The sequence below is a fragment of the Myotis nattereri genome (genome assembly GCF_964212035.1).
Source record: "Myotis nattereri genome assembly, chromosome: 12".
Classification (NCBI taxonomy): Eukaryota; Metazoa; Chordata; class Mammalia; order Chiroptera; family Vespertilionidae; genus Myotis; species Myotis nattereri.
Window position 1 is genome coordinate 16,440,973 of NC_138087.1, and position 26,727 is coordinate 16,467,699.

At 38.7% G+C, this 26,727-nt stretch overlaps 1 protein-coding gene across 1 annotated transcript; it reads left to right on the forward strand.

Annotated features, from left to right (window-relative positions):
- The first annotated feature begins 762 nt into the window (after positions 1-762).
- C9orf72 (C9orf72-SMCR8 complex subunit) lies at positions 763-23,038 on the forward strand. The gene is made up of 11 exons (XM_081104247.1): positions 763-829; positions 5,799-6,286; positions 7,787-7,846; positions 11,329-11,424; positions 12,282-12,346; positions 13,805-13,877; positions 14,343-14,459; positions 16,470-16,705; positions 19,710-19,767; positions 21,054-21,163; positions 21,264-23,038. Exons 2-11 carry the CDS (start codon positions 5,843-5,845, stop codon positions 21,448-21,450), a joined length of 1,446 nt encoding a protein of 481 aa, XP_080960373.1. The 5' UTR covers positions 763-829; positions 5,799-5,842; the 3' UTR covers positions 21,451-23,038.
- The last annotated feature ends 3,689 nt before the right edge of the window (positions 23,039-26,727 follow it).

A 26,727-nucleotide genomic window follows, 5' to 3' on the forward strand; every position in this document is an offset into this window, starting at 1 on the left:
ATGACTGGTAAAACACATTTTTCAAAAGTTAAAAAAAAACCACAAAACTCACTTTGTGCAACTAGCAACAATGATTTTTAAAGGTGTGAAAAGCATGATTGAGAAAATGTTTACATGTAAAGCAGACAAAACTGGTGACTATGTCTTGTGGGAAAAGGAAATGGCCTAAGTGGACTCGGGGTGAAATTACAGCACTTATTATGTCACAGGGTTAAAAATAAAGACATTCATTTATCAAATATCTGTTGAGCGCCCACCCCGCCCAGCGCACACACCAATTCACAGCACCAGCTCCGCGGGCTTCCCCGGCTGACACCTGAGGCCCCATTCCTGCAGAGCGCGCCGCCACCTACGGAGCCGCGCAAGTGCTCCTCCCCGGCCGCAGGCCTCGTTACCGGCCTACGGTGTCCCACGAGGACAGGGAGGCGCTTCACGCGGAAACTTGTCCGCCCGCATTAAAGATGGCGCCTGGGGCGTCAGGTGTCCCTGCTGCGCGGCCCTCCCGTCGGGGGCGGGGCCTACAGAGAGCAGGCGTGAGTTTCAGAAGGGCGTGTTTTGCTTTTCCCGGCCTCTCCCTCCTCCCCTCGCTTTCCCAGCATTTGCTGAGGGTGAACGAGGAAAGATTCGATCAAATTTAACCAGAAGAACTCAAGGCGGGGACGCAGCTCAGCGATTCCTGGCAGAGCCGCGCGTGCGGCCGGGCTTGGGGGGCGGGGCCAGGGGCGGGGCGAGGCCGGGCTCGGAGGCGGGGCCAGGGCGGGCGGGGCGGGGCTGCGGTTGCGGTCCCAGCGCCCGCCGCGGTGGCGGAGGCGCAGGCGGTGGCGAGTGGGTGAGTGAGAAGCCCGCGGAGCGCCGTCTGTCTGGGGTCGGGGGACGGGACCTCGCGGGGCGGAGGCGGGGGCTGTCCCCAGCGTTGGCCTTTCCTCTCTTTTCCCCTCTCTTCCGTGCCCTAACCCGGGCGTCGGGTTTCCCTGCCCGGAGACCAGTGGAGTTGTCTGCATCCGGGCCCCCGGCTTCCCGGCAGCGGCGGCGGCGGCGCCGAGAGCAGGGGATGGGGATCGAGCCTCCCCGCCGCTTTCCCTCCCGCGGCCCCCGAGCCGGCTCCTCCTCGGGACCCGGCGTCAGACCCGTGGGACCCGCTGCCTCGCGGGCTCCACGGACCCGAGCCTGGGGCCCGGGAGGCCTGGCCCGGGGAAGGCCGACGGCGGGCGGCACGGCTGCTCCGGAGCCGGTTGGGGGCAGCGAGGAGGCGACGCGGGTGGGACGGCGGGAGGGCGGAGTGGACACACCGCACGTCCACCGGCCCGAACACCTGGGCAGCAGCCGGAGGTTGCGTTACGCTCCATTCCGTGGGCCGTGGCCCGCTTGCTCCACCGTCCGCGGTTGCGCCGATAAGGGAAGCATTGCGACGTGGGCATCACTTGATGATGGTATCAGTTTCAGAAAGAAGCGCACTGATTGCAGGTCTGGGGGCCCCCGCGAGCCCTTCCGGGCGTCTGTGCTCGGAGGCACCGAGGGAGGCCAGGCTCTTGCCCAGGAGATTCAGAGCAGCGGTTGTCAGTCGATAGCAAAGCCACAGCCTGGTTGTGGATAAATCCCAATTAAAGGTGTTACCATCCTTCACCTGTGATGCAAAACAAGGGGACACACTGCTTCTGACGTTACTTTTAATTTGTGCAGAAGGCACTGGGGCATACTGCTAGATAGGGTCTTTCTCAGACTTTGGAAAACTTAACATAATGGGAACATTTCAGAAGCAAGTATATAGCATATGGGCGACTAATAATCTGCAGTCAGAATACTTGACATATGATGATATGATGGTGTATGTGACGAAGGTACTGTCGCCAGCACCTCAGCCAAACCCTGCCACTCTTTCGGAAAGGACAGGAGCTGGATTTGCCTTTTGATGATGAAAAATGAGAAGAATTATCGATCCCATTACAGACCGTGCCGTGAGCTAGCACTCACCTGCTCCAGGAAACAATTGCATAGGGGCTAAATATTTTTTTTTCCCCCCCGTATAAAGTTGATTTTAAAAAAAACAACAACAACCCTTTATGTGGCTCCCTTAGCAGTCTAAACTTTTCCTTTCAGAGAAAGAGGTAGAAAACCTATAAAAACTCCCCAGTCTGTCAAGCCTGCCCTTGGGCTCAATTGAAAAAGTCCAGCGGAGGAGGGCAGGTTAGCCCATTAGCTGAGAAACGTGAAGCTGAGCGAGATGGCCTGATGGTGATGTCCTGATCATCCCTGTGGGTCTTGCCTAATGAAAAGTTAGAAAGGGTTGCACACTGTGGTGTTGCAAGCAGTTCGCTGTCGGAAAAGTTCAAGTCCGTCTGGCGGCTTCTGATGCCGAAGGAGCGCTGACTTGGGACCCTGTTTCCCTCACGGCGGGAGAAGAGAAGCGGAAAGCATGGCTGCACGCCGCCTGCGTCCCAATGATGGTTGAATCGGATTGACAGCTGAGGGGAGCGCCCCCCTTTCTGAATACCAGTCAGGAAAGAGGTGACCGATACTTGGTAAAGGTTTAGGGAAAAGCGAAGCTTCAGACCTACCCCTCTGCGAGCAGTGTCAGCAAACAACAGTTCACACAGTCCGCATGTGTTACTTTCAGAAAACATGTGGGATCCTTCTGAACCTGCTGTTTACAGGAGTGGCAAGCCACGGCGCCACCCGTTTTGGACCCTGGCCTTCCCTCAGAAGACTCTTTAGGCTAATAAGGTTTGATAAGCCTCTGGGGAAGCCAAACACTATGTGTAAATAGATACATAGATTTTAAAAAAAAAAAAAAAAAAGTAAGACTTCTGGTTTTGAACTGATATTTTTTTCGGCCACATTTGTATATATGGATTTTCCTCATCAAAATGATGACTTTCAAGTGTTAGTAAAATTTTTATAGCTTTCAGTTAGACTTCTCTGTGACATTTCATTTCTCAAGTTATTTCTTTTGGCAGGATTTAAAACTAAATATGATCCTTGTCCTTTATTTCCTTTCTAATGATACTAGCAGTGAGACTGAATGTAATTAGTGGTCTATCATAGTTTAATTTTCACTGTCAGTTAAAAAGTTTTGCCATAATCCAATCAGATTTTGCCTTAGGGCTCAAACGCTTTTATTTTCAATGGAGTGATGAAATGCTTAAGTTGCAATCTTGCCTTTATGATTATCCATCATTTTTATCCAGAAAAAAAAAAGAGTAGAAGAAAAATATATTACAATACTATTTAATGTGTTTACTTAATTCATTTCCTTGGCCTCCAGTTTGCTGTTGTTAATGATGCCAATAGCAACATTACAGTTTCAATTCAAATTACATTGCTGTATTCTGTCATTGTAAACTGACTGCTGAAGTTGAGTCCAAAACAGTGACTATTTTAAACGTGCTATACAGCTTAGATCCACTTACATTGTGATATAACGCATTCAAAAGTAAGCATTCCATAAATGAATTTCTGAAGTAAAAGATGCACACACAAGAACTGTCTTGGTGTTAAACCATTTCTGCACATAGTGTTTGCCAAGCTGTATGTACCTATTTTTGACATCATGATAAAAGTGTGCATTTAGTGCTCTAAAAATAGAAGTCACTGCTTTTCATCAGTTTCTGAACTCTCTTGACAAGGTATAGATAAATCCTTTAACTAAAATGGTTTACTTTGACATGAATTTAGTTATAGATCAAATGTGTTCTCCCAAAGCAATCATATAGGCAAAGATAGGGATATCACATTTCAGCTCACAACTGCTGTGCTTTGCAATTCTGATGAGTGGAATCTACAGTTTAGACTTGCTTAAATGAAATTGTCATTTTTAAGATATTCTGTCTTTGAATACAAATATCAAATTTTAATATTAAGCAAAACTGGAGGCCCAATGCATGAAATCCATGCATGGGTAGGGTCCCTAGAGGCTGCTGGCTGCTGGCCGGGGCCTTCCATTGTTTTGTGCCACCCAAAGTGGTCAGTGCACGTCATAGCAAGCAATCGAACTCCCGGGGGCGGGGGGGGGGGGCGACGCTTTGCATATTAGGCTTTTATATAGATAGATAGATAGATGATTCCTTTTACACTAACATCATGTAGAGTGTACACCCTCAGAGTGATATATTTGAGTAGGTTGAGATAGACAGGAGACCTGGATTCTAGCCTGGCTCTGTGAACTTGGTCACTTCATTCTTCTCTCCGTGTCTGTTTTCTCAGTAGATTGAAAGGCTTGAACAGGGCTCGTCCAGTCATGTTGTTATCTAAATAACTGAAGCTTTTTAATTCAGCAATTTGCATAGAACTCTCTGTGGTGATAAAATGCTACACTGCTTTCTTGAATAGCATATTAAATGTTTTATCTTCATTTTAAAACCCATAATGGGCTTTAGTACCCTGATACCCAAAGAGTTCATTGAGAATAACAGGACCCATTTGCTTACTTTCTGTTACCAGTCCACACTGCTGAATTTTTGCAATTCTTTTGGTCTTTTTCTTTTTTTTTTCTTTTTTCTTTGCCCTTTTAGCAGCTTTTAAGGTATTTCTATTGTCAGGTGTTTTACTAGTTTCCTAGGATTGCCATAACAAAGTACCACAAACTAGGTGATTAAAACAAACAAAACAAAAAATTATTCTCTCACCGTTCTGGAAACAAAGTCCAAAATAAGGTGTCAGCAAGTACAAGGTCCTTGGAAGGCTTGAGGGCAGAATCCTTCCTTCCCTCCTCTTAGCTTCTCTGGCTATCAGCAATTGCTGACATCCCTTGGCTTGTAGCTGCATCACTCTAATTTCTGCCTCCATCTTTACAAGGCCCTTTTCCCTCTATGTCTATTTCTCCAAATCTTTCTCTCCTTTTAAGGACCCCAGACACTGGATTAGGACTCTCCCTAATCTAGTATGACCCCATTTTAACTTGATTACTTTACATCTATTTCCAAATAAGGTCACATTTGCAGATACTGGTGGTTAGGACTTGAACAGATTTTGGGGTGGAGAGACAGTTCAGCCTACAATAAGTGTTAGTGTTTCTAACTGAACTCTCCCCTTCCTCATTTAGTCCTCTTTAGTTGATATGGTTTAGGAACCAAATATTCCATTATATTAGAACTAGAAGCCCAGTGCACATGCACTTGGGTGGGGGTGGGGGGCCCCTCAGCCCTGTGCCCTCTCGCAGTCCAGGAGCCCCCGGGGGTGTCCAACTGATGGCGGGGAGCGGGCCTAACCAGGCAGTCGGACATCCTTAGCACTGCCACCAAGGCAGGAGAGGCTCCCACCACCGCCTCTGCTCTTGCCAGCCGTGAGCTGAACTGGGCTTCTGGCTGAGTGGTGCTCCCGCTGTGGGAGCACACTGACCACCAGGGGGCAGCTCCTGCATTGAGCATCTGCCCCCTGGTGGTCAGTGTGCATCATAGCAACCGGTCATTCTGCCATTCGATCGATTTGCATATTACCCTTGTGTTATATAGGATTGCACATAGACTGGATATTTGGGAACAGGGAGGGTCTATTCTATGAGCTTTAGTTCATAATATTTCATCTGAATGTTCAGAGGCCATTTTTAGTTCCTTGTCACTTTGGATTTCTAAGCATATTTCTGAATATAAGTGACAAGTCACTATGCATTGTAAAATTACATCAGCAAACATTCACTGTGCACCTGCCATGCTAATTGAATGCCTCTATCCTGGTTGGAGACATGCTTCGAAAACTTTTTTGACTGAAGGGGAGAAAACCGCATATGCTGAAATTATTTGGATTTTTGACGGATGACTTTAAAATTGCTGAGCCTAATCATTGCTTTGTGTGCCCTTGTTTAGATATCCTTGGAGCACTCGGATAATGTGACAGTTGGGATGTAGTGATGTCGACTCTCTGTCCTCCACCATCTCCAGCTGTTGCCAAGACAGAGATTGCTTTAAGTGGCGAATCACCTTTATTAGCTGCTACCTTTGCTTACTGGGACAATATTCTTGGTCCTAGAGTGAGACATATTTGGGCTCCAAAGACAGAACAGGTACTTCTCAGTGATGGAGAAATAACTTTTCTTGCCAACCACACCCTAAATGGAGAAATCCTCCGCAATGCAGAGAGTGGGGCTATAGATGTAAAGTTTTTTGTCTTGTCTGAAAAGGGAGTAATCATTGTTTCATTAATCTTCGATGGAAACTGGAATGGCGATAGGAGCACATACGGACTATCAATTATACTTCCACAGACAGAACTTAGCTTCTACCTCCCGCTTCACAGAGTGTGTGTCGATAGACTAACACACATTATCCGGAAAGGAAGGATATGGATGCATAAGGTGAGTGGTTCTGAGCTTATTAGTCATGTTAACTTGACCATTGAAAGTTTATCTTCTCTGCCGAGCCAGCTCAGCCAAGGGTTCGCAAGCCTGAGTGAGGGCGGTGAAGGATGAAGAAAAGACAGACAAAGAGAATAAGCTGGATGGGTGGATCTTCCTGTGTCTGGCTGAGACCACAGAGAGAGAGACCCAGAGGCAAGCTGAGCCTTCATTTTATAGCCAGAGGTAAACAAGGTAGTGGTCACCATAGTTACAATGTTCTTGTGAGTTTCACTTGTTTTGGCAGCACTTGCTGCACCTCCCACAGCCCACTAGCTACCTAGGAAGGATCTAGGGAGCGTCATAAGGTCAAGCCTAATTATGCTAAGAGGGCTGTTCCCTCTAAGCTGGGATTTGTTTGTGGCTTTGCCCTATAGCCGTGCCCTACAATCTTCTGACACATTTATATCTAATTTTTAGAAATTATATGCAGTTAACTTCAAACAGTAGCTATTATTTGCAGCTACCGTATTAGATACAGATCTAGTCTGATGTCTGTCCTACTCATAATGACCAGGGAAGGTAGGAGATGATAGCTCCATGTTACAAATAAAAAGCTAAAGCTTAGGAAAGTAGAGAACATTAAGTTTCAGATCCATTGACCCTCAAAGCTATTTTTTGGGGGTGGGTGGGAATTACATGCCTGTGTGTTTCACTTACTACTTAGTGTGTGTGGGTGCAAGCATTTCAAAACAATTGTTTCATAAGCAGTTGGCCATGAAGCCTTTGCTCCCTTTAACTTCTTTGCCAAGTTTCTATATTTGTAAAATTGGAGGTTGGACAAAATGGTTTCTAGGAGATTCCTGTCATTTCATTTTCATAACATAAATGATAGTCCTATTCATTTCATTCCTCTTGCAGATTGGGCTAGAGGAAATTATTGTAATTTCCTAAATCCTTTTGTTTAATATACCGTATGGTGATACTTATATTTCCATGTACTTTTGGCAGATCTGAAGAACAAATTTATTTCTCCTTTCTACTTTGCAGTTTGATACTAACATGGAAATCCATTAAATAATTATTAATTTTATGAGGCTTTTACTAGATAGTAAGGAAAAATAGTATCTTTTAAAGGAATAGTTTCTTACCATGTTTGCAGGCTTGCCTCATTATTTTTAACATGTATATGAAAATCATTTAAAATCAGGAAGCTCTATATTCTCCAGGTTCAACTTGATCTTAGTTCATTTGAAAGTCATTATCTTTGTGAAACTATGCAGATGTTACATTGACTGTTTTCTGTTAAATGATCTGTTTTTAACTGAAAAAAAAAAAAAAAAAAAAGGTGGTTATATGTTTGGTTAATTTCCTCCCTCCCCTTTTTCTGTCCTAAAGTGAAAGTATTTTTCCCATGAACTAAATTACACAAGAACATGTCTGCTACTTAACTGTATTGTAAAAAATAAGCATCAGATGTTTTTTGTTTTTAATTACCTTAATGAATTTCCCCTTGCTCAGGAAAGGCAAGAGATTGTCCAGAAGATAGTGCTAGAAGGCACAGAGAGAATGGAAGATCAGGTAAGGTGGAGATTGCACACTGTCAAACACTGCCAGTCACACGGTGTGTCTGTATAAAGCTAAAGGCTACTTGTGTTAAGGTCTTGAGGCCCTATTAGTTTGACAGAGTGAGCCCGAAAGTGAACAGAGCCTTTATGGAGATGTGTGGAATAAACCTGATAAAAACTTGCATACCTTAGACCTGAATAATTAAATGAAAGCCCAATAGTAATTGCATCTAAAGAGTAATTTTTTTTTTTAATATATTTTATTGATTTTTCACAGAGAGGAAGGGAGAGAGATAGAGAGAGTTAGAAACATCGATGAGAGAGAAACATTGATCAGCTGCCTCTTGCACATTCCCCACCGGGGATGTGCCCGCAACCCAGGTACATGCCCCTGACCGGAATCGAACCCGGGACCTCTCAGTCCGCAGGCTGACACTCTATCCACTGAGCCAAACCGGTTTCGGCCAGAGTAATATTTTGTTACCTGTTTTCCGTATCCACAGAGTAAATTTTGAATAACTTGCTTATAGTCAAAATTAAAAATTATGTTTGAGATTTTCTTTAAAGTCATGTTTCTCATACATTTCCACAGTAGTAGTTGTAACAGAAGGAAAGTGAGTTCTCCTATAAGGTATCTGTAGATGTAGGCACAGCTCTAAGCATAATATATCTTTGAAATGGTATCGTTAGAATTCATGCATTACATTTTATTCTATGAAATGTCTGTCTGTTTTCATATTATAATTTGCCGGTGATATTCCTCACCTTTATACGACCAGGCTTCTTGTAATACCAAGTCTCTAGGAAAATGTAAATGTTTATCCCATGGCTTTGAATTCCCTTAGGGAGCAGGCACCAGAGTTTGGAAAGCATGATTGCAAAGATAGGGCTCCCTGTGGAAATGAAGTACTGGTGATTTCAGCACAGGGCCGAGCAGTCCTTCTGAAGGGGACTCTCCAGTGGAGAAAGGGCTCTTTGCTTTTACTGCTGTTGCCCCAACCACCCTCTTTGTTCCTTTGAAACTCCAGTACAAACATCATGGCTGATTTTCTTTTCTCTGGTTGTCTTCAGCATGCCCAAGATAGAATACTACTTTAAACAAAAATTTTCTTTTTCTTTTTAATATATTTTTATTGATTTCAGAGAGGAAGGGAGAGGGAGGGAGAGATAGAAACATCAGTGATGAGAGAGGGTCATGGATTGGCTGCCTCCTGCACGCCCCCTACTGGGGATCGAGCCCACATCCCAGGTATGTGCCCTGACAGGGAATCGAACAGTGACCTCCTGGTTCATAGGTCAATGCTCAAACATTGAGCCACACCGGTCAGGCTAAACAAAAACTTCTAAAAATTTGTGGAAATACAGGGGCATTAAGTACGGAAATGCTTTTGTAAATAACTTTCCAGACCAGAATAACTATTCTGGGGAATGGTTTGAGACTTACAAGAAATTGTTTCTCTTTGTCCAGAGAACCCCAGCCCATGCTTGCTGATCAACAAGCAGGGTGACTTTTGCCAACTTCTAGTTATGGAGTATTTAGAATTACCTCAAGATAAGGAAATTTGCCGAAACCGGGTTGGCTCAGTGGATAGAGCGTCGGCCTGCGGACTGAAGGGTCCCGGGTTCGATTCCGGTCAAGGGCACATGCCTGGGTTGCAGGCACATCCCCAGTGAGAGATGTGCAGGAGGCAGCTGATCGATGTTTCTCTCTCATCGATGTTTCTAACTCTCTATCTCTCTCCCTTCCTCTCTGTAAAAAATCAATAAAATATATTAAAAAAAAAAAAGATAAGGAAATTTAGGATCCAGTAACATTCTGCTTTTACTTAGTGAAAGTTACCACTGTTAATGAATGCTGTCTCGCTTTTAAGGGCTCTTGAAGACATTGTCCTACCCCTTCTGTTGTCATGAGGAAAGTATACTGGGACAAACAGGTTCTTAGAGGGGAAAACATTCTCTTGCTCAGAATTTTAAGTTAGAGAAGTTGGAGGAGGAAAGGAAACTGAGGGATTTTCTTTTAGAGCCTCTCTGTGTTCAGCCTAGTAAGATTTTTTTGTTAAGCTTCAATACAGACATCCATTTGCTTGTGGTGATGAATGTCAGATACTGTATATGAACTACTATATATGCCTAAACCTAAGGGAAGGTGTTTTCCCCCAATTATCCTTTCTGAAAAGGAGTTGCCTGATCATTGTGGCTTTGCAAATCTCACATAATGTGTTTTCAATGACTTTATTTTGAACAGTAAAGACTATTTGGGGATGACATGTAAGTGTGAAACAACTTTCAGTCGGTGCGAGTTCTGGATGCTCAGAGTTGTCCTCTGATAAAATCACTGTACAAGGACGCAAAAGTAACAGCACCTTCAGTCATTATTCTTGTTGATTTGTAGTGTTATTGATTGTAATTGTAAACAAACATTTACAAATTACTTTAAAGAGCAGAGTGGTTATGTTGTAGAGGTTACTACAGCTTGAATTTTTTTTTTTTTTAATAATAAAACCTCCTATGATGCAAGGGAGCTTCTGGCATAGGATAAAATTTCCAGAGACAGCATTACATTTATTTATATAATTGTTTTTGTGGCTTTTTAAATTTTTAGATGTTATTTAAAAAAAAATTTTTATTTTAAATGTTGACATATGCCTTACTATGTGATCACCACACTAAGTCTAGCAACCATCACATTTAAATTCTCAAGCAACTTACATGATCAGGGGGCTCTGAACACTGGGTTAGGTCACTCAAAAAATGAGTGTAGGGATGACAGAGGTTCTAATTTGAAGATGCATGTGAAGAATCATCTATATCTCAAAGTTTATATATTGAGGATGGTCAGAAATTTTGGGAGAGTGGTAGTGATAGTGCATAAATGAGGATCACTTGATTTTCAGAAGCTTTACATTTGTGGTATTCTATATTTCCACTCTAGAGACTACAGATTTCAAAATTACATTTTTGACATATAAAAGAAGTAGAAGTATTATCTTGAAAAAACTCTAAAGGAAACTTGTGTTTTATTGATTATTAAAATATATGTGTGATGTTTTTGATTTGTATTTGGGTAGATTAAAGCTTATTATGAAAGTAGAGATTCAGGCTTTACTACAAGTTCATTGCTGAGGATTCTAAAGTCTTATGCTTCGCTTTATTTTAAAATATAAAACACACTGATCACATTTAATTAACAAGATATATCTCACATTTCAAAAGGAGATCCTTTCTGAATTTGGGGTGATGATTTAATTATTGCATTTAATAGTAAATGATAAACCAATGATTCTATTGTAAGAAAATTATTTCCAGAATAATGGAAATGAGTTTTAAATAGCATGTCAATCCTTTAGATATGTTTTGGAGTTGTAGACTTGTTTGGAGCTGTGTTTGAACAAGTTAGCAAATATTTCTATCTTTGCTTTCAGTATTTAATTTTTTATTTTCCAGCTTATCTTACATTGTGTGATTTTTCTTCACCTCATTTACTTTTTTGTGCAGGGTCAGAGTATTATTCCAATGCTTACTGGAGAAGTAATTCCTGTAATGGAACTGCTTTCATCTATGAAATCACACAGTGTTCCTGAAGAAATAGATGTAAGTTCTTATTTTATTAAATAGAAACAATGATATCTTTTATCCATTTTTTTTCCAGTTACATTACTGTTAAGTATATTAGTAGTATTCTCATTTTGTTATTATAATTATGATAACATTAAATTTATTTATTTGTCCTCTTGTGTAGTTCCTAGATGTGGGAAAATTTCAGACCTTATAGAAGCAATCACTATAATGCAGTACTTTTGGTAACAAAACAGTGTGTAAATGGAAGTTTACCCATATTCACCAATGTAGTTTCCTTAATCATTTGTTGAGGACATTTAGAGTCACATACTATGCAGGTATAGAGAATTTTTAGGAAACAATTTTTGTAGCTTTCTGATATATATATATATATATTTTTTAATATATTTTATTGATTTTTTACAGAGAGGAAAGGAGAGAGATAGAGAATTAGAAACATCGATGAGAGAGAAACATCGATCAGCTGTCTCCTGCACACCCCCCACTGGGGATGTGCCCGCAACCAAGGTACATGCCCTTGACCGGAATCGAACCTGGGACCTTTCAGTCCTCAGGCCGACGCTCTATCCACTGAGCCAAACCGGTCCCGGCAAGCTTTCTAATATTTTTGTCATTAGGATTTGTCTCCTGATCCTGACAGCTCAGAAGAGGGGATTGTTCTTGTAACAATTGTTGCTTAACCTGCCTGACCAGCTTTCACATTTGTTCTTCTGAAAGTTTATGGTAGTGCACAGAGATTGTTTTATGGGGATTCTTGATGTTTAGAAATGAGGGCAATGTGTTATATTGAACCTAGACTTCAAAAAACTTGTATATTAAAAGTGGTTTTCAACATTGTTATACCACATTTTTTTGTGTGTGACTTTTAGATTGCTGAAACAGTTCTCAACGATGATGACATTGGTGATAGTTGTCATGAAGGCTTTCTTCTCAAGTAAGACTTTTGCTTATTTCCATAAAAGCTGGATGAAGCAGATACAGACCTTATGCTTACCTATGACAGGATATTGAGGAAAGTAAACAACAGAATGACTACCCATGTTATTCTAGGGACAACATTGCATATGTGAACTATTACTTAGCTTTGTGTTATCTTTTCATTTATTACATATCTGTGATATATTTGATGTTACTCTTTTTTTTAATATCTAAAGGAGCTGAGTTTCGATAATGCCCAAACAAGAAATCTTAGTCCCTTTTTTGGTTCTGGTTTCTTGTTTTACTTCTCATTAAAGCTGAAACTAATAACTTTTTCAATATAAATTGCATTGTGGATGTACTTGAGTTATTTGGGCCTAGAAAAGAAAATTATTTATATATGTATTCATCCTTTCCATCTTACAATGGATTTTAGTACTTAAAAGTGTGGGCTCTAAAATCAGATTTTCCAAGTTACTGCTGTATAACCCTGGGCAAGCCACCTGAACTGTGTGTGCCTCCATGCCCTCATCTGCAAAATGAGAGTAGTAATAATAGTAATACTTCATGGGATTGTTCTAAGTGTTAATTACATTAAGCATTTAAAATAGTGCATGGCACACAATAATAGCTAATAGCTAACATTTGCTATTTATATTTCTTCTAAGGAAAATGATAATAATAACAGCCGGTATTTATTGAGTGCCTGCATGTTAGTCCCTAATCCAGTGCTTTCTCTTCATGTATCGTCTCATCTGCTTTAGTGTTTCTCTACAATTGCAGTTTATCATGAAGTTTTATTTATTTTTTTAAAATATGTTTTTATTGATTTGAGACAGAGAGAAAGGAAGGAAGAGGGAGAGAAACATCAATCGGCTGCCTCTTGCATCCCCCCCACCTGGGGATTGAGCCCGCATCTGGGCACGTGTCCTGACCAGGAATGGAACCAGTGACCTCATGGTGCGCAGGACCACGCTCAACCACCTGGGCCACAGTGGCCAGGGCATGAAATTTTGTTTTTAAAAATGAGGAGTGAAAAATGAGGAGTGCTTTTATGCCTAACAGTCTTTTCCTTTAGATGTATGTTGGAATGGTAGAGGCGAGGGTGAGTCTAACCTAGAGGCCTTAAATGACTTGAATCAGAAGTGCATTAGTCCTGATTCTATTCAGTGTTAGCCATTCATAGCATTAATTTTAATCCCCTTTGACTTTAAGTAAGTCACTTAACCTCTCTCTATACCTCCCAGTTCCTTCCACTATAAAATGGTAATATTTTACTAAATGGGTTGTTTTAAGGTTCAAATGAGAGAATCTCTGAAAAGCATGTAGAAATGAAGATGGCATTATATTTATAGCTTTGGTGCTTCGCATGGAAAGCTATTCTAAATGTTTTGAATAGCTTTCCTTCTTTTCTTTTGCTTTGTGAAATTGTTTTACAGCCAATTTTTTTTAATCTCTTTTCTTCGATTTACAGTGCCATTAGCTCACACCTGCAAACCTGTGGCTGTTCCGTTGTAGTAGGTAGCAGTGCAGAGAAAGTAAATAAGGTAATTTATTTTATAATCCAGCAAATAATCTCACTTTTTAATACTGCTAACATATCATAGATTGTAATTTAAAGGTTAGGTTACAGACAAAATGATCCAATAGTATAAGGCAATGTAATCTGACCAAATAACTGTGACACCCTAAGCAAAAAGAAGGGTTCTATGGAGAAAGTCTGCGTATTATATCAGCCACCTGGAGAGCACAATGCGTATTCAAATGTTACAGGCTTTGAGGTGTACTGTAAATTTACCAGCATTTCCCAAACTTACTTGACCACAGAATCCCTATTTTTAGCAACAATTGTTATTATCCATGGACTATCCTGTGTGACTAAGGAATATTTCTTTCTCAGGATATATTTTATTGGCAAAAACAATTGAAATTTCAATTGCAATTTCTTTCATAAGCAAACCAGTGCTGTTTTTTTACATTATATTTTAATGCTAAATTCTTTTCTTTTACAGATAGTAAAAACATTATGCCTTTTTCTGACTCCAGCAGAGAGAAAATGCTCCAGATTATGTGAAGCAGAATCATCATTTAAATATGAGTCAGGACTCTTTGTCCAAGGCCTGCTAAAGGTAGAGTCTACACTGGTCACAAGTGAAACCAGTTTTTGAGACTCATCATAAGTGTCTTTTGAATGTATTTAATGTATCTCATGTTTTTATGCCAGAGGGCTGACTTCCTTTACATAGACTGAGCATAGAGTCTATGTCATACTGATTTATGGTTGGTATCAGTGAAACATCACAGAATATCTTTATATTTCTTTCTCTCTGGTTTCCTGTAGCTGCCTGTTTGGCCTTAGGGTTTTTAATTTTTTTTTTTTTTTTAATATGTGCTTGAATCAGGTTGATGTCTAAAATGGGAACATTTACTTTTTTTTACTGAACAAATTTGAATTTTTGTGTTACCATTTTGTTTATGTACCATATTCATTTATTGAAAACAAAATTTAAAGCTGCTCTCTAACTTGAAAAAGTATATAAGATTTTGTCAATTCCTGTGTGTGTATTAAAAAAGATTACTTTCATTTTTCTTTTATTTGTTTATGCTTTTGAAGGGGAAAGACAGATAAATATTAATTAGCCATTATTTTGAGTAATTATAGGGAGGACAGTTACTTTATGGACTCTATTGTTGATGTTTTTATCATAATCAAACACATGAAGATATAGATTCCTAATGCTTATGTGATTCTCTCATAGTCGATGCTTTCTTGAAGGTGTAGATATAACAAAATGAACGAAAAATAGTAAAAAATTGTTACAAATAAAAATGATATTCTGCTTTTGCATTTTCAATAATGTGCATGCTATGAGCTCAAAATAATAGTACTTAAATACAGAAACTATTTAAGGGAAACTCATTTCTTTCTTTTCTTTTCTTTTTTTTAAAATATATTTTATTAATTTTTTACAGAGAGGAAGGGGAGAGGGATAGAGAGTTAGAAACATCGATGAGAGAGAAACATCGATCAGCTGCCTCCTGCACACTCCCTACTGAGTATGTGCCTGCAACCAAGGTACATGCCCTTGACCAGAATCGAACCTGGGACCCTTGAGTCTGCAGGCTGACACTCTATCCACAGAGCCAAACCAGTTAGGGCGGGAAACTCGTTTCTGATTTGAATTGTACAAATCTGAAAATTAGAACTTCTTCTCTATCAAAGACATAAGGTATTTAGTACTTTTTATCCTCAGTAACCTCTCATTTAATTACATAATTTTATCCCTAAAAGGGTTTTATAGTAGATCCGTTTAGGAAAGCTTCAAACTATATCATGATGAAAATATATTTGTTAAGACTTTTCCATGCAATTATAAATTGTGTAGTCTTTTAGAAAATGGTTTGACATATATCAAGAGCCTTACAAATGTTTAAAGACTGACCTACTGTTTCTACCTCAGGAAATTCTTCCTAAAGAAACAATTATATGTGCAGAAGATTTACATATAAAGATGATTATCACAGCATGATAGGAGTAAAAAAAAAAATGGAAACAGCCTTTATTTTCTGTTCTCTTCAAGTACATAGCACGGTGCCTTTTACACAGTATGTCCTTATTCCATGGCAGCCCAACCAACTATACCTAGAAAGAAGTGCATTCTTTACTTATTATAAAAATACATATATTATTAGAAATTAAAAGAGCATGTGAATAGTCAAGAAGAAATGGTCACTTGTAATCTCACAATCGGGAAAATAACCATTGTTAATATTTGACATGTATCTTCTGGTCTTGCTTTCTTCTGTATGTATTTTTTTCACATCTCCCCTCACCCCCCCAAAAAAAAATCGGATTATACTTTGCATATTCTAACCTGTTTTTTTTCCACAATATATTGTGAACATCTTTCAATATCAACACATAAACTTCTGCAGCTTAATTTAATCACTTCTCTTTTTGGATTTTTAGGTTATTTCTATCGCTAAAACTTTGTACACAATCATGAGTAATATATGAGTATAAATTTCTAGAGATGGACTTGCTAAATCGAAACCAGGGTGTTTTGTTGTTGTTTTTTTAAATAAATCTTTATATCATTTGGCAAATAAGACAGTGACTTTTCCTTTCATTGTGACAGGATTCCACTGGAAGCTTTGTGCTACCCTTCCGGCAAGTCATGTATGCTCCCTACCCCAGCACTCACATAGACGTGGATGTCAACACCGTCAAGCAGATGCCGCCCTGTCACGAGCACATCTACAATCAGCGCAGGTACATGCGATCAGAGCTGACGGCCTTCTGGAGAGCCACTTCAGAAGAGGACATGGCTCAGGACACGGTCATCTACACCGACGAAAGCTTCACTCCCGATTTGTAAGTCATGTTGTCCTTTGATATTGTTGTTAAGCAATATTATGAAATTGTATCTTTTGTGAGTAAGAGCAAAACAGATGAGTCTGTGTTTAAAAGGAAAGAAAGGTTACTGTGAGTTATGCTTGAAGAAATATTTGGTTAATCAAGCATTTTTTCTTAAATGTTTATTTTTCTTACTATAATCATGTTTCTCATAAGATAGATTAGTTTTTAAAAATAAGTATTTAAATATTTAACAAATATCTATTGAGCCCTAGGCACAGTACTAGATACTAAGGTTAATAGTGGCCAGACAGCCCCACTCTAATATGGCTTATAGTCTGATGTATAGGAGTCACTAAAAAACTTATTAACTAAAGCAAAGAAGTAATTCTAAGTCTTTTCTTTCTTGATATATGAATATAAAATACAACAAAACTGTCAATAATATTAATAGAGCATTCTTTTACTTTGAATTTTATATTGTAGTATTCGTTCCTTACCATAAAGTCTGACTAGTATTTTTAAAAGATAAAAAGTAATGATAATAAAATATTCAGTGTTAACCCAATTGGAAAAAATGGTGATGATAAATCTGAATTATAAAACCCTAAGAAAACACTGAAATTGTAGGTACTTTCCTATTTACTTCTGAAATCAGGAAAAGATGTGTAGCATACTGGGATACATTATGATTCTCTTTAATTAAAGTGCCTGGCACATAGAATGTGCTCAACAATTGTTGACTAGAATCATACAGGCTTGAGTATATAGGGGGGCAGTAAAATTGGAGTGATCAGCCTGTCCTGTTTTTCTAAGAAAAAATTTGAGCTGAGGCAATAGACATGTGGAGCACCAGCAGTCACAGAATGTGCTGACCAAAAACAGAAAAGGAACACCATGTCCACCAGAAAGGGAACACCATGTCCACCAGAAGAGGAACACGGGATCTCAGCCTTGTGTGTACCAGGTGCAGAGAGATGACTTCATTAGGACCCGTCTTTCCCAGCTCTCCAGTGTTCCTGTTGGTTCCTTAGAAAGCTTTAGGGAAATTGGTTAGAACATGAATTGTTCAAAATTGAAATTCCAGGCACTAAGCTTTCACGTATACTATTGGTAATTTTGGTACACATGTAAAGTTCTCAGAATTCATTTGTTCCTTCAAGCATTTTCTTCTTTCCCAAAGTATTCAGTATTTTTTTTCTTTTTTTGCTTGGTTGCTTCATAGCTCTTTTGGGGAATTTGGTGAACTTTAGAATCAGTTTACAACCATCTAATATTTTTTTAGAGAGGCTATGTGTATACTTTAACATTTCTTATTCATTTTAGTCAGTTATGCTTGCTTCACAAATTTGACAAACTATGATCAGCCAGCTATTGTTTTGCTGATATAACAAAATAATGTTATAAATTTAAAAAATTTTTTCCAGTTCTATGTAAATCTTCTAAACATAAAACTGTCCAAATAATATTTTCAGCCACTAGATTGTGAATTGTTAAATTTTCTATTAGACATATTTTACTTTTAATTTATTTAAAACAATATCACCTATTTTTTAATTTTAATGTTTAGATATAATTTCAGTCATTGCCAATAAAAAATGAAAAATCAGTCACTGGAAATATATATATTTTTATATATACTTTTTTATTTGTTTTAGAGAGGGAGAGAGAGATAGAAACATCAATGATGAGAGAGAATCATTGATCAGCTACCTCCTGCAAGCCCCCTACTGGGGATCGAGGCCACAATCTGCATGTGCCCTTGACTGGAATTGTTCAGTCCACAGGCTGACGCTCTATCCACTGAGCCAAACCAGCTAGGGATACTTTTTAACACTTTGCTTTATCTAATTCATTATGAACAAGATACTCATTCAGTGAAACAGGCATATTAAGAACAGCGGACTTTAAATAGCCTTATTCTCTCTCCAAAGCCAGAGAAGGAGTGCTGTCAGGGTCCACATTGGCCACTAATTGGATACCTTTTAATTATGCTGCTTCTCCTCCCCCCCCCCCCTTTGGGTTTTCTTCTGTTGTTTGGTATACTCTTCTCTTAAAACTAGGAAATTTTAGGTACTTTCCTATTTATTTCTGCACACACACCTCTTTCCTGCCACTCCTGTCATTATATGATGATCATTACTATTTTCAGTTCAAATTGCTTACCTTATTAAATGTTACATTACCCTTTTGACTTGAGTATAACCTAGCATCTCAGTAAACTCTCTCGGGAAGTAGAAGGCAAGGAGAGGGAAGGAAGAAGAGAAAAGATTGAAGGGGTTCAGACCTGGGAAGAGAGCAGTCTTTTTTAAGTACCTGCTCTGTCCTGGGTGGTGTGTGAGATGCACACTCTCTCAGGTGGCATTACATCTTAACTTCTTGTCTGATCATTGTTGACAAGGCAGATGATGCTTTCCTAGAACTTTAGCTGGTTCATGTTACTTGCCAGATGATGGGCTCATGATGCAAACCCAGTGGTTGTGATGTTGCCGATAGTCATCTAGCTGTGTCTCTTAATCCCACTCCACTGATTGTTAGCATCCATCCTTTTGCCTTTCTTCATCCTAAAATGTATATTAGAAGCTATTAGTACATAACATTATCCTTCTGTTTTGTTTTGGGTGTTGTTGGTAGTGTTGTGTGTCTGCTTTTATTACTGTTTTATTTTTGAGATGGCAGGAATTGGTAACTGTATTTACTAATTGCCTAAGGCTCTCAACATTTTTTAAAAGGTGAGTGTATTAAAATAGGTTGATAGATATTACATATCATTCTTGGGATTGCTTATCTTTAAAAGAAAAATAATTACATAGTGGCCTGACAAACTCCAGTAATATACAAATGTCTCCTTGAGTTAAAATAAATATATAGTGTATGTTTTAAAATATATGTGTCTAATTTTTATTTAAAAAATGTTTATATATACTATCCCATTTCTACGAATTTAATTTATTGGCTGGTGTAGGATTATGGAAAGTAGCATTGTGCAGCCATTTCAACATTTGGACTATTTTCTTCACAGGAATATTTTTCAAGATGTCCTACACAGAGACACACTAGTAAAAGCCTTCCTGGATCAGGTAAATGTTAAACCTGAGGTCGTTGGAGTGAATGATATGACATGTTTTTGTTTTTTATTCCATGCGTTCTACAATGCCTGTACTCTGTATATAACATCTTAGAATTGAGTCATTATCTTTTTGTAGTGTCTCTGGTCTTTTTGAAAGTGTCTACATGATTTTTCTTTTGAGTTGTTAATGAGTAGTAGTCTGAATATTAACAATTAAAGATGCATCATCCCCCCATTCAAATAATAAATGTTTTCATTCTGAGCACTAACCTATAACTCAAAGTATTTTCTTTTGTGGGGGTGAAGGGAGAGGGTGCACAAATGTTTTTTATTTACCTTAATTGCGTCAAAAATGTCTTTAAACCCTGTACCTCTATTTCAATGATAGCATTTTTATTGTCTCCTTCTTTTGAAAAAAAAAATCTGCTTAATTATACATTTGAAGAAAATTATAATTATATGGAACTTATTTATTAATATACTAGAACTTTGTCATAGTATCATTCTGAGGATCAGGTTAGAAAACTTTGTCATAGATGCAGCTTTGAAATAATGAGGTCCTTAGGTTTAGTAGAAATTTTTGATCAGGTCTGTAGTCTGACATATTCCAAAGTTCAAAGATAATATGTAGTCATGTGATTCCATATTTCTCAAGCTGAAATGAGATCCTTCTACTGCTATAGCTGCACACCCCCCCCCCATGCCCCTTCCCTCCCCCCAGCAAGAGTCCTAGGATATGAATATCTTAAAATCATAATTTAAGTGGGGCTCAACTTCTGGGAGCTTCAACTTTATTTGAAGATGTGGGCAGAAAAAGTCAAGTAACATAATTGGAAGTAACTTATAAGTATGATTTTTTTTAATGATTTTAGAGAGAAAAGGGAGAGAGAGAGACAGAGAAACATCAATGTGAGAGAGAAATATTGGTTGGTTGCCTCTAGCATGCACCCTGACTGGGAATAAAACCTGCCACCTTTTGGTGCACAGGATGATGCTCCAACCAACTGACCCACAATGGCCAGGGCCAATTACTACTTTTAATAATAAAAATAAATATGAATGTATCCTGAGGTAGAATGAAAAATACTACTCTTAAATATGAAATAGAACTGTCAGACTGCTTCCAGACTCAGTACTTCTGTCATACTCCTGCCTGATAGGAGACATCTATGGAAAAGATTGCGGGAACTGCTCTAATGTACATTATCTGCCAGGCTCTGTTAACACTGTGATAGGAACATGCTGTGTAAGTAGAATGAGAGCAAAATATTTATTAAAGCATTCATTTTCCTGTAGGTCTTTCATTTGAAGCCTGGTTTATCTCTCAGGAGTACTTTCCTTGCACAGTTTCTGCTCGTCCTTCACAGAAAAGCTTTGACGCTAGTAAAATATATAGAAGATGATACGTAAGTAAAATTATATGGAAGAAAACCTTTGTGCATTTTTAAAATTTGTTCCTTTTGAACATTTTCTATATTACATATATTTGTTTTTTATTATTTGTAGGCAGAAGGGGAAAAAGCCCTTTAAATCTCTTCGGAACCTGAAGATAGACCTTGATTTAACAGCAGAGGGCGATCTTAACATAATAATGGCTCTAGCTGAGAAAATTAAACCAGGCCTGCACTCCTTTATCTTTGGAAGATCTTTCTATACTAGTGTACAAGAACGAGACGTTCTAATGACTTTTTAAATGTGTAACTTACTAAATATATTTCATCACAATCATAATTGCTGCTAAAGTAGCTCACTTGGTATGGGACACATCAGTCCCTGGGGTCATACTTCAAAGTCCTACTTGGCAGTGGCAGTCAGACTTAGTTATACTACAGTTGTCACAAGAAGTCTGCGAAGGGATGTCAGGTGCATCGTTAGCAGTGGATGGATCTTTTCCTAGTTGTGCTCTCTTGGGATACAGACTTATGTTTACAATTATAAATATTATTGCTATCTTTAAAAAAGATATGATAATAGAATATAAACTTGACCACAACTACTATTTTTTGAAATTTAGGATTCATGGTTTACATGTATCAAAGTGAAATCCGAGTTAGCTTCCAGAGATAAAGTACTAGTTGACTTTGCACTTTTTGGTGATTCTCGGTACATGGAATTACTAATACTGTTGCAGTCAGCTGAAAACTGGAGCTTCTGAATCATTTCAGTTCCATAGACAGGAAGTTAACTTGAAGCTAGAGTAAGCTTGAGAAAGAAAATATTGTTCAAGCAGATGTTTAACTAAAGTTAATTATTAGATCCTACTTTGTAGATGTAGTCATTCAGAGTCAGTGTGTATAGAAATGAACACAATCAGGGTGGTTTTGTTTTGTTGCTAAGCTCTGTCAAAGAAAATATAGGAAACTGGATTTTATGTTTTAGTAGTTGTTGCCAACTTTTTAAATGAATGTTCATTATTTTTGAGCCAAGTGGAAATGTGTACTTCTGTGCCCTTTTTTTCCTCGGAGACTATAATTACTTGGAAGAAGTTTGGATTTCACTGGTCAGTCATTGTCATCTTGTTTTCTTCTTGTATAGTCTCACCCTGATGGCAATCATTGTAATTCCGAGACTATGAAATGCAATAGAGAATATACTAATAACTTTTTTCAGGAATAGAGGTTAGTACCTTGTCTTATATTTCTGCACATATTTTTTAAGTTGTTGCCGTGTGTCTTTGCCCGCATCATCTGAGGAGTAGCAGGAGACACTCACTGACATGCTGTTTAACTAGGTGCTACTTTGGCAGAACTGAGTGGTCTATTTCTTTTTTTTTCTTAATGTGTTGGACCATTTTGCTGGCTACAAAATAACTGATTAACGTAATTCTGTGCTAGAACAGTGTTGACATAGTAGTAGAATATGCAAGCATAAAAAATTATTTAAAGCTGTGGAAGTAACACAAAAGGGAAAAATATTTATAAGAAAGGGATAACAGTAATAGAGCCCCTCTGCCTTTGCCCAAATTTAACCAAAAGCATGTTCTGTTTTGAAAAGTCCTAATGGCCTTTCACATCACTCATAAGAAACACTTTATGCACAGAACTAGATGACTGATGCTGTCATGAAAAATGTACACATACCACCTTGTTGTACCCTGTACTCACTGTTTTTTACATGATAAATTATTGAAGTGCTGACTGGTTTTCTGGTTTTTTTGCTGGTTTATTGTATTGTTATTTAGAATGCAAGTTGTACAGTGAAATAAGTTATTAAGGCATGTGTAAACATTGCTACATATATTTTCTCCTAGAAGGAGAATTTTGAATAAAATATCTTTGACATTTTGTCTCGTACAGTTGTTTGTTTAGAAAAGCAATGCTATGATACTGAAAGACTGCTTTCCTGTTCAGCTGACAGTCATATTGAATCTAAACTTCTTTCTTTTATTTTGATTTTGAAAGTTTTATTGATGCTGGTGAAGGGGAGCAGCGTTTGCCATTCTAAAATAGGCCTTTTGGGATATTGGTTACTTTAATCTGGTTATTTTTAAGAAATAAAGGACTCAAAAGAACCTTGACTTTCTCCCAACTGCCTAAAAACATTTAGCTGGACGACCTGCACCAGGAAGGGAGATACCATCACAATTAACTGTAGTTTAATATGAACTAAGTCTGATAAGCCAGAAGGAACCGAGCAAGGCCCTTTGGATTCAAGTCTGTGCCGCACAGTTAAAGATGGCCCAGCAAACAGTTATTTACCAAGCATTTGCTTTTCCCTATTTTGGTAAATTGCTTTCCTGCCCTCTGAAGTCCAAGCCACACCCCACCTCCTCTCTCCTTAGTTCAAGATGACTTGTAAGCCTTAACTGCCTGATAAGTCTTGGGATCTCATATTCTTATGGGATGCCCATATGTACATGCATAATAAATTTGGTCACTTTCTCCTGTTAATCTGTCTCATGTTAATTTGGGTATTAGTCCAACCAGAAGAATTTAAAAGTTAGAAAAGTCTTCCTGCTTAACTACCAGGATTGCATTTTGATGTTTTAAGTGTATACATTAATATTTCAAATGTAAGATAATTATTGGGTAAATACATTTTAAAATTCCTGTTATGATATTGATTTTACAGGTGTTACAGGATTATAATAATATTGATGTAACAGGATTACAGGGTTATAGCAAATGATATACCACTTGTCGTATACAATAAGTATATAGTATAAGAACCTTATAATAGTATACTTACATTTCTTCCTCATCTGTGTGCTATTGTGACCTCACATTTTCCTTCTGCATTTATTATAAGCTCCACACTTTATTTTTATTTTTTGTGTAAGCAGTCAATTATCTTCTTAAAGGAATTTAAATATAAGTATCCTAAATATACCAATGAAAAGGCAGAAATTGTCAGATTGGATAAAAAACAATATCCAACTATATGCTGTAAACAAGAAACTCATAAAGGACAAAGATTAAAAGTGATAGGATGGAAAAAGATATACCACACTAACACTAATCAAAAGAAAGCTAGAGTGCTTGTTTACCTAACTACTACTTCAAAAATGCACGAAGCAAAAACTAATAGAACTGTAAGGAGAAACAGACACTCTACAATTAATATGTAGAGATTTGAATACCCCTCTGTCAATGTTTGATAGAACAAGAAAACACAAAATGGGGATATAGAAGACTTGAACAAGACTAAAAACCAACTTGATGTGACATTGTAGCGCACACCAGTGCCTAACAGTAATAGATTACACATTTACACAATGAACATATTCGGAGCCATAAATCAAGTCTCGATAAACTTAAAAGGATTCAAGTTATCTCTGATCACATGGAATTAAATTAGCAATGAATAATAGATATCCAGGGAGACCTCAAATAGTTGGAAACCAGCACTTTTAAAAGATGAGATAATTTCTAAATTGTGTGTTGGGGGCTAAGAGGAATGGATTGCAGATCACAAAGGAAAGAATCGGTATTACGGGATGATTTTTATGAGGAGTGGAAGGAACTCATCCTTCCTTTGATGTCTGCCCCCGACAACCCATTATTCACATGGATTGGAACAGCACGATCCTTGTAAAATTAAATCTGATGGTCGCTTCTGTTTAATGGCTCTGTATCATTTATGAACATAAATCTGAAATCTTTGCAACCATTTCTGGTCATCCCAGTGACCTCGCTGTCTCACTCTCACTTCCTAGCACTTCCTCTTTTGTTGCATCTGTTCCCTATGCCTGTGCTGCTCTGTCTCCACCTCGAGGCTTGAGTGCATCCATGTCCCTTTCACTTTTGTGTTTCTGCCTAGTGTGGTGCCAGGCACAAGGCAAAGGTTAAATGAATATAATGAGTATGTTAAACATTATTTTCTCTGCCTTCTCCCAAAAGAATCAATTCCTGAAAATTAAGGAAATTGCTTAATCAGGAATTCCCCCTCCCCCTAGAAAGTCCTTCATTAAAATTGAGCCTGCCAGGACCGGTTTGGCTCAGTGGATAGAGCGTCGGCCTGAGGACTGAAAGGTCCCGGGTTCGATTCCAGTCAAGGGCATGTACCTGGGTTGCGGGCACATCCCCAGTGGGGGGTGTGCAGGAGGCAGCTGATCGATGTTTCTCTCATCGATGTTTCTAACTGTATCTCTCTCCTTTCCTCTCTGTAAAAAATCAATAAAATATATTTTTAAAAAAAATTGAGCCTATGCACAATCTAGCTCTAAAATTTCAAAGACTTTAAGGCAGTGGTTTCCAGTCTTTTCCAAGTAATAATACCCTATCACTTTCTGTTTCTGCATCTGTGCCTTGCTATCTCATCTCTTGCTGAAATATTCTTTTTAAATTAATAGCTTGATAAATTGCTAAGCAGGGTTCATCAGAGCAATTCGGACAGTGGCAGGTATCCATCTGTGGAGTGTGGGCATTTAAGAAATGTGATCCCGTATTTAGAAAATCATTCCCCCAGCTCAGAGTTGGCTCAAACTGGCACCTTCTGGCATTTGCTTGTGGGTGGGGAATGTGGAATGCTTTGAAAGCTGAATGGATTTGTCAAGTTTCAAAATACCCTTATGGCTAAAGGAAAACAACATTCATTGTTTAAAATCACCATTGTTTGTTTTTTCTGCTTTTCTGGTCTTTGGAGCCTGATTCTGCAAAAACATTCACACCCAGCATTTTGCTCCACGTACCTCTCCTTATACATTTTCTGGAGACCTGGGAGGCATGGAAACCTTTTGGGGGGGATTGTTCAGAATGTTCAGAACAAATTGAAAAAGTCCATTTTAATGCTTATGCTGAATTTTATGAAGAAGGAACATAATTCTATCCTTGAGGGCAGACAGTAGAGTTAACAGGAGTTTGGGTCCTGGAGTTAAACTTCCAAGGGTCAAAGCCCTGTTTTTCACTTCTCAGCTGTCACCTTGGACAAGATGTTCAGCCTCTCTGTGCTGCCTCAATAGCCTCATCTATTAAATAGGAATAAGAATAGAGCCTACATCATCGGGTTCTGTGACTAGTAAGTGGGTTAACACATGCAGAATGCTTCAAGGGAACTGGCACAGAGTACGTGAACAAGAAAATTCAGTTGTGGCTGTTAGCATTCTGTCATTGCCATCATCATCGTTAAGCAACTGAATGTAGGGTTTCCAATATCTAGATATTAAGCCACAACAATTCTACAGTCGAGATTCTAGGTGATGCCATATCAGTAGCAGGATTATTTTATTAGCTTGAATCCACACTAAGTATAGAGTATTGCCTTAGGAGAAAGTTGTTCTAGGGCAAGAGAGAGAGGGTGCTAGTGAGATACTACCCGGAGGCCTCAGCCTGTTTTTCCAAACCTTCCACTCTGTCTCCACTGCCATTATTAGAACCTCATTGTTTTTCATCTGAATTAACTCAACAGCTTTCTTCTGGTCTCCATAATTTCACCCACTAACCACCATCCTTCTGCCCAATCCATTTCCTCCACAGAAGGCAGAGTGATCTTTCTAAAATAATATCCTCTTTAAAGTCCTCACTCACTTGCT

Coding starts and splice junctions, on each gene's coding strand:
- C9orf72 (XM_081104247.1), top strand. CDS start 5,843: ATGTCGACTCTCTGTCCTCCACCATCTCCAGCTGTTGCCAAGACAGAG. Junction 14,460..16,469: donor TTGTCCAAGGCCTGCTAAAG/GTAGAGTCTACA, acceptor TCATTGTGACAG/GATTCCACTGGAAGCTTTGT. Junction 21,164..21,263: donor AAATATATAGAAGATGATAC/GTAAGTAAAATT, acceptor TATTATTTGTAG/GCAGAAGGGGAAAAAGCCCT.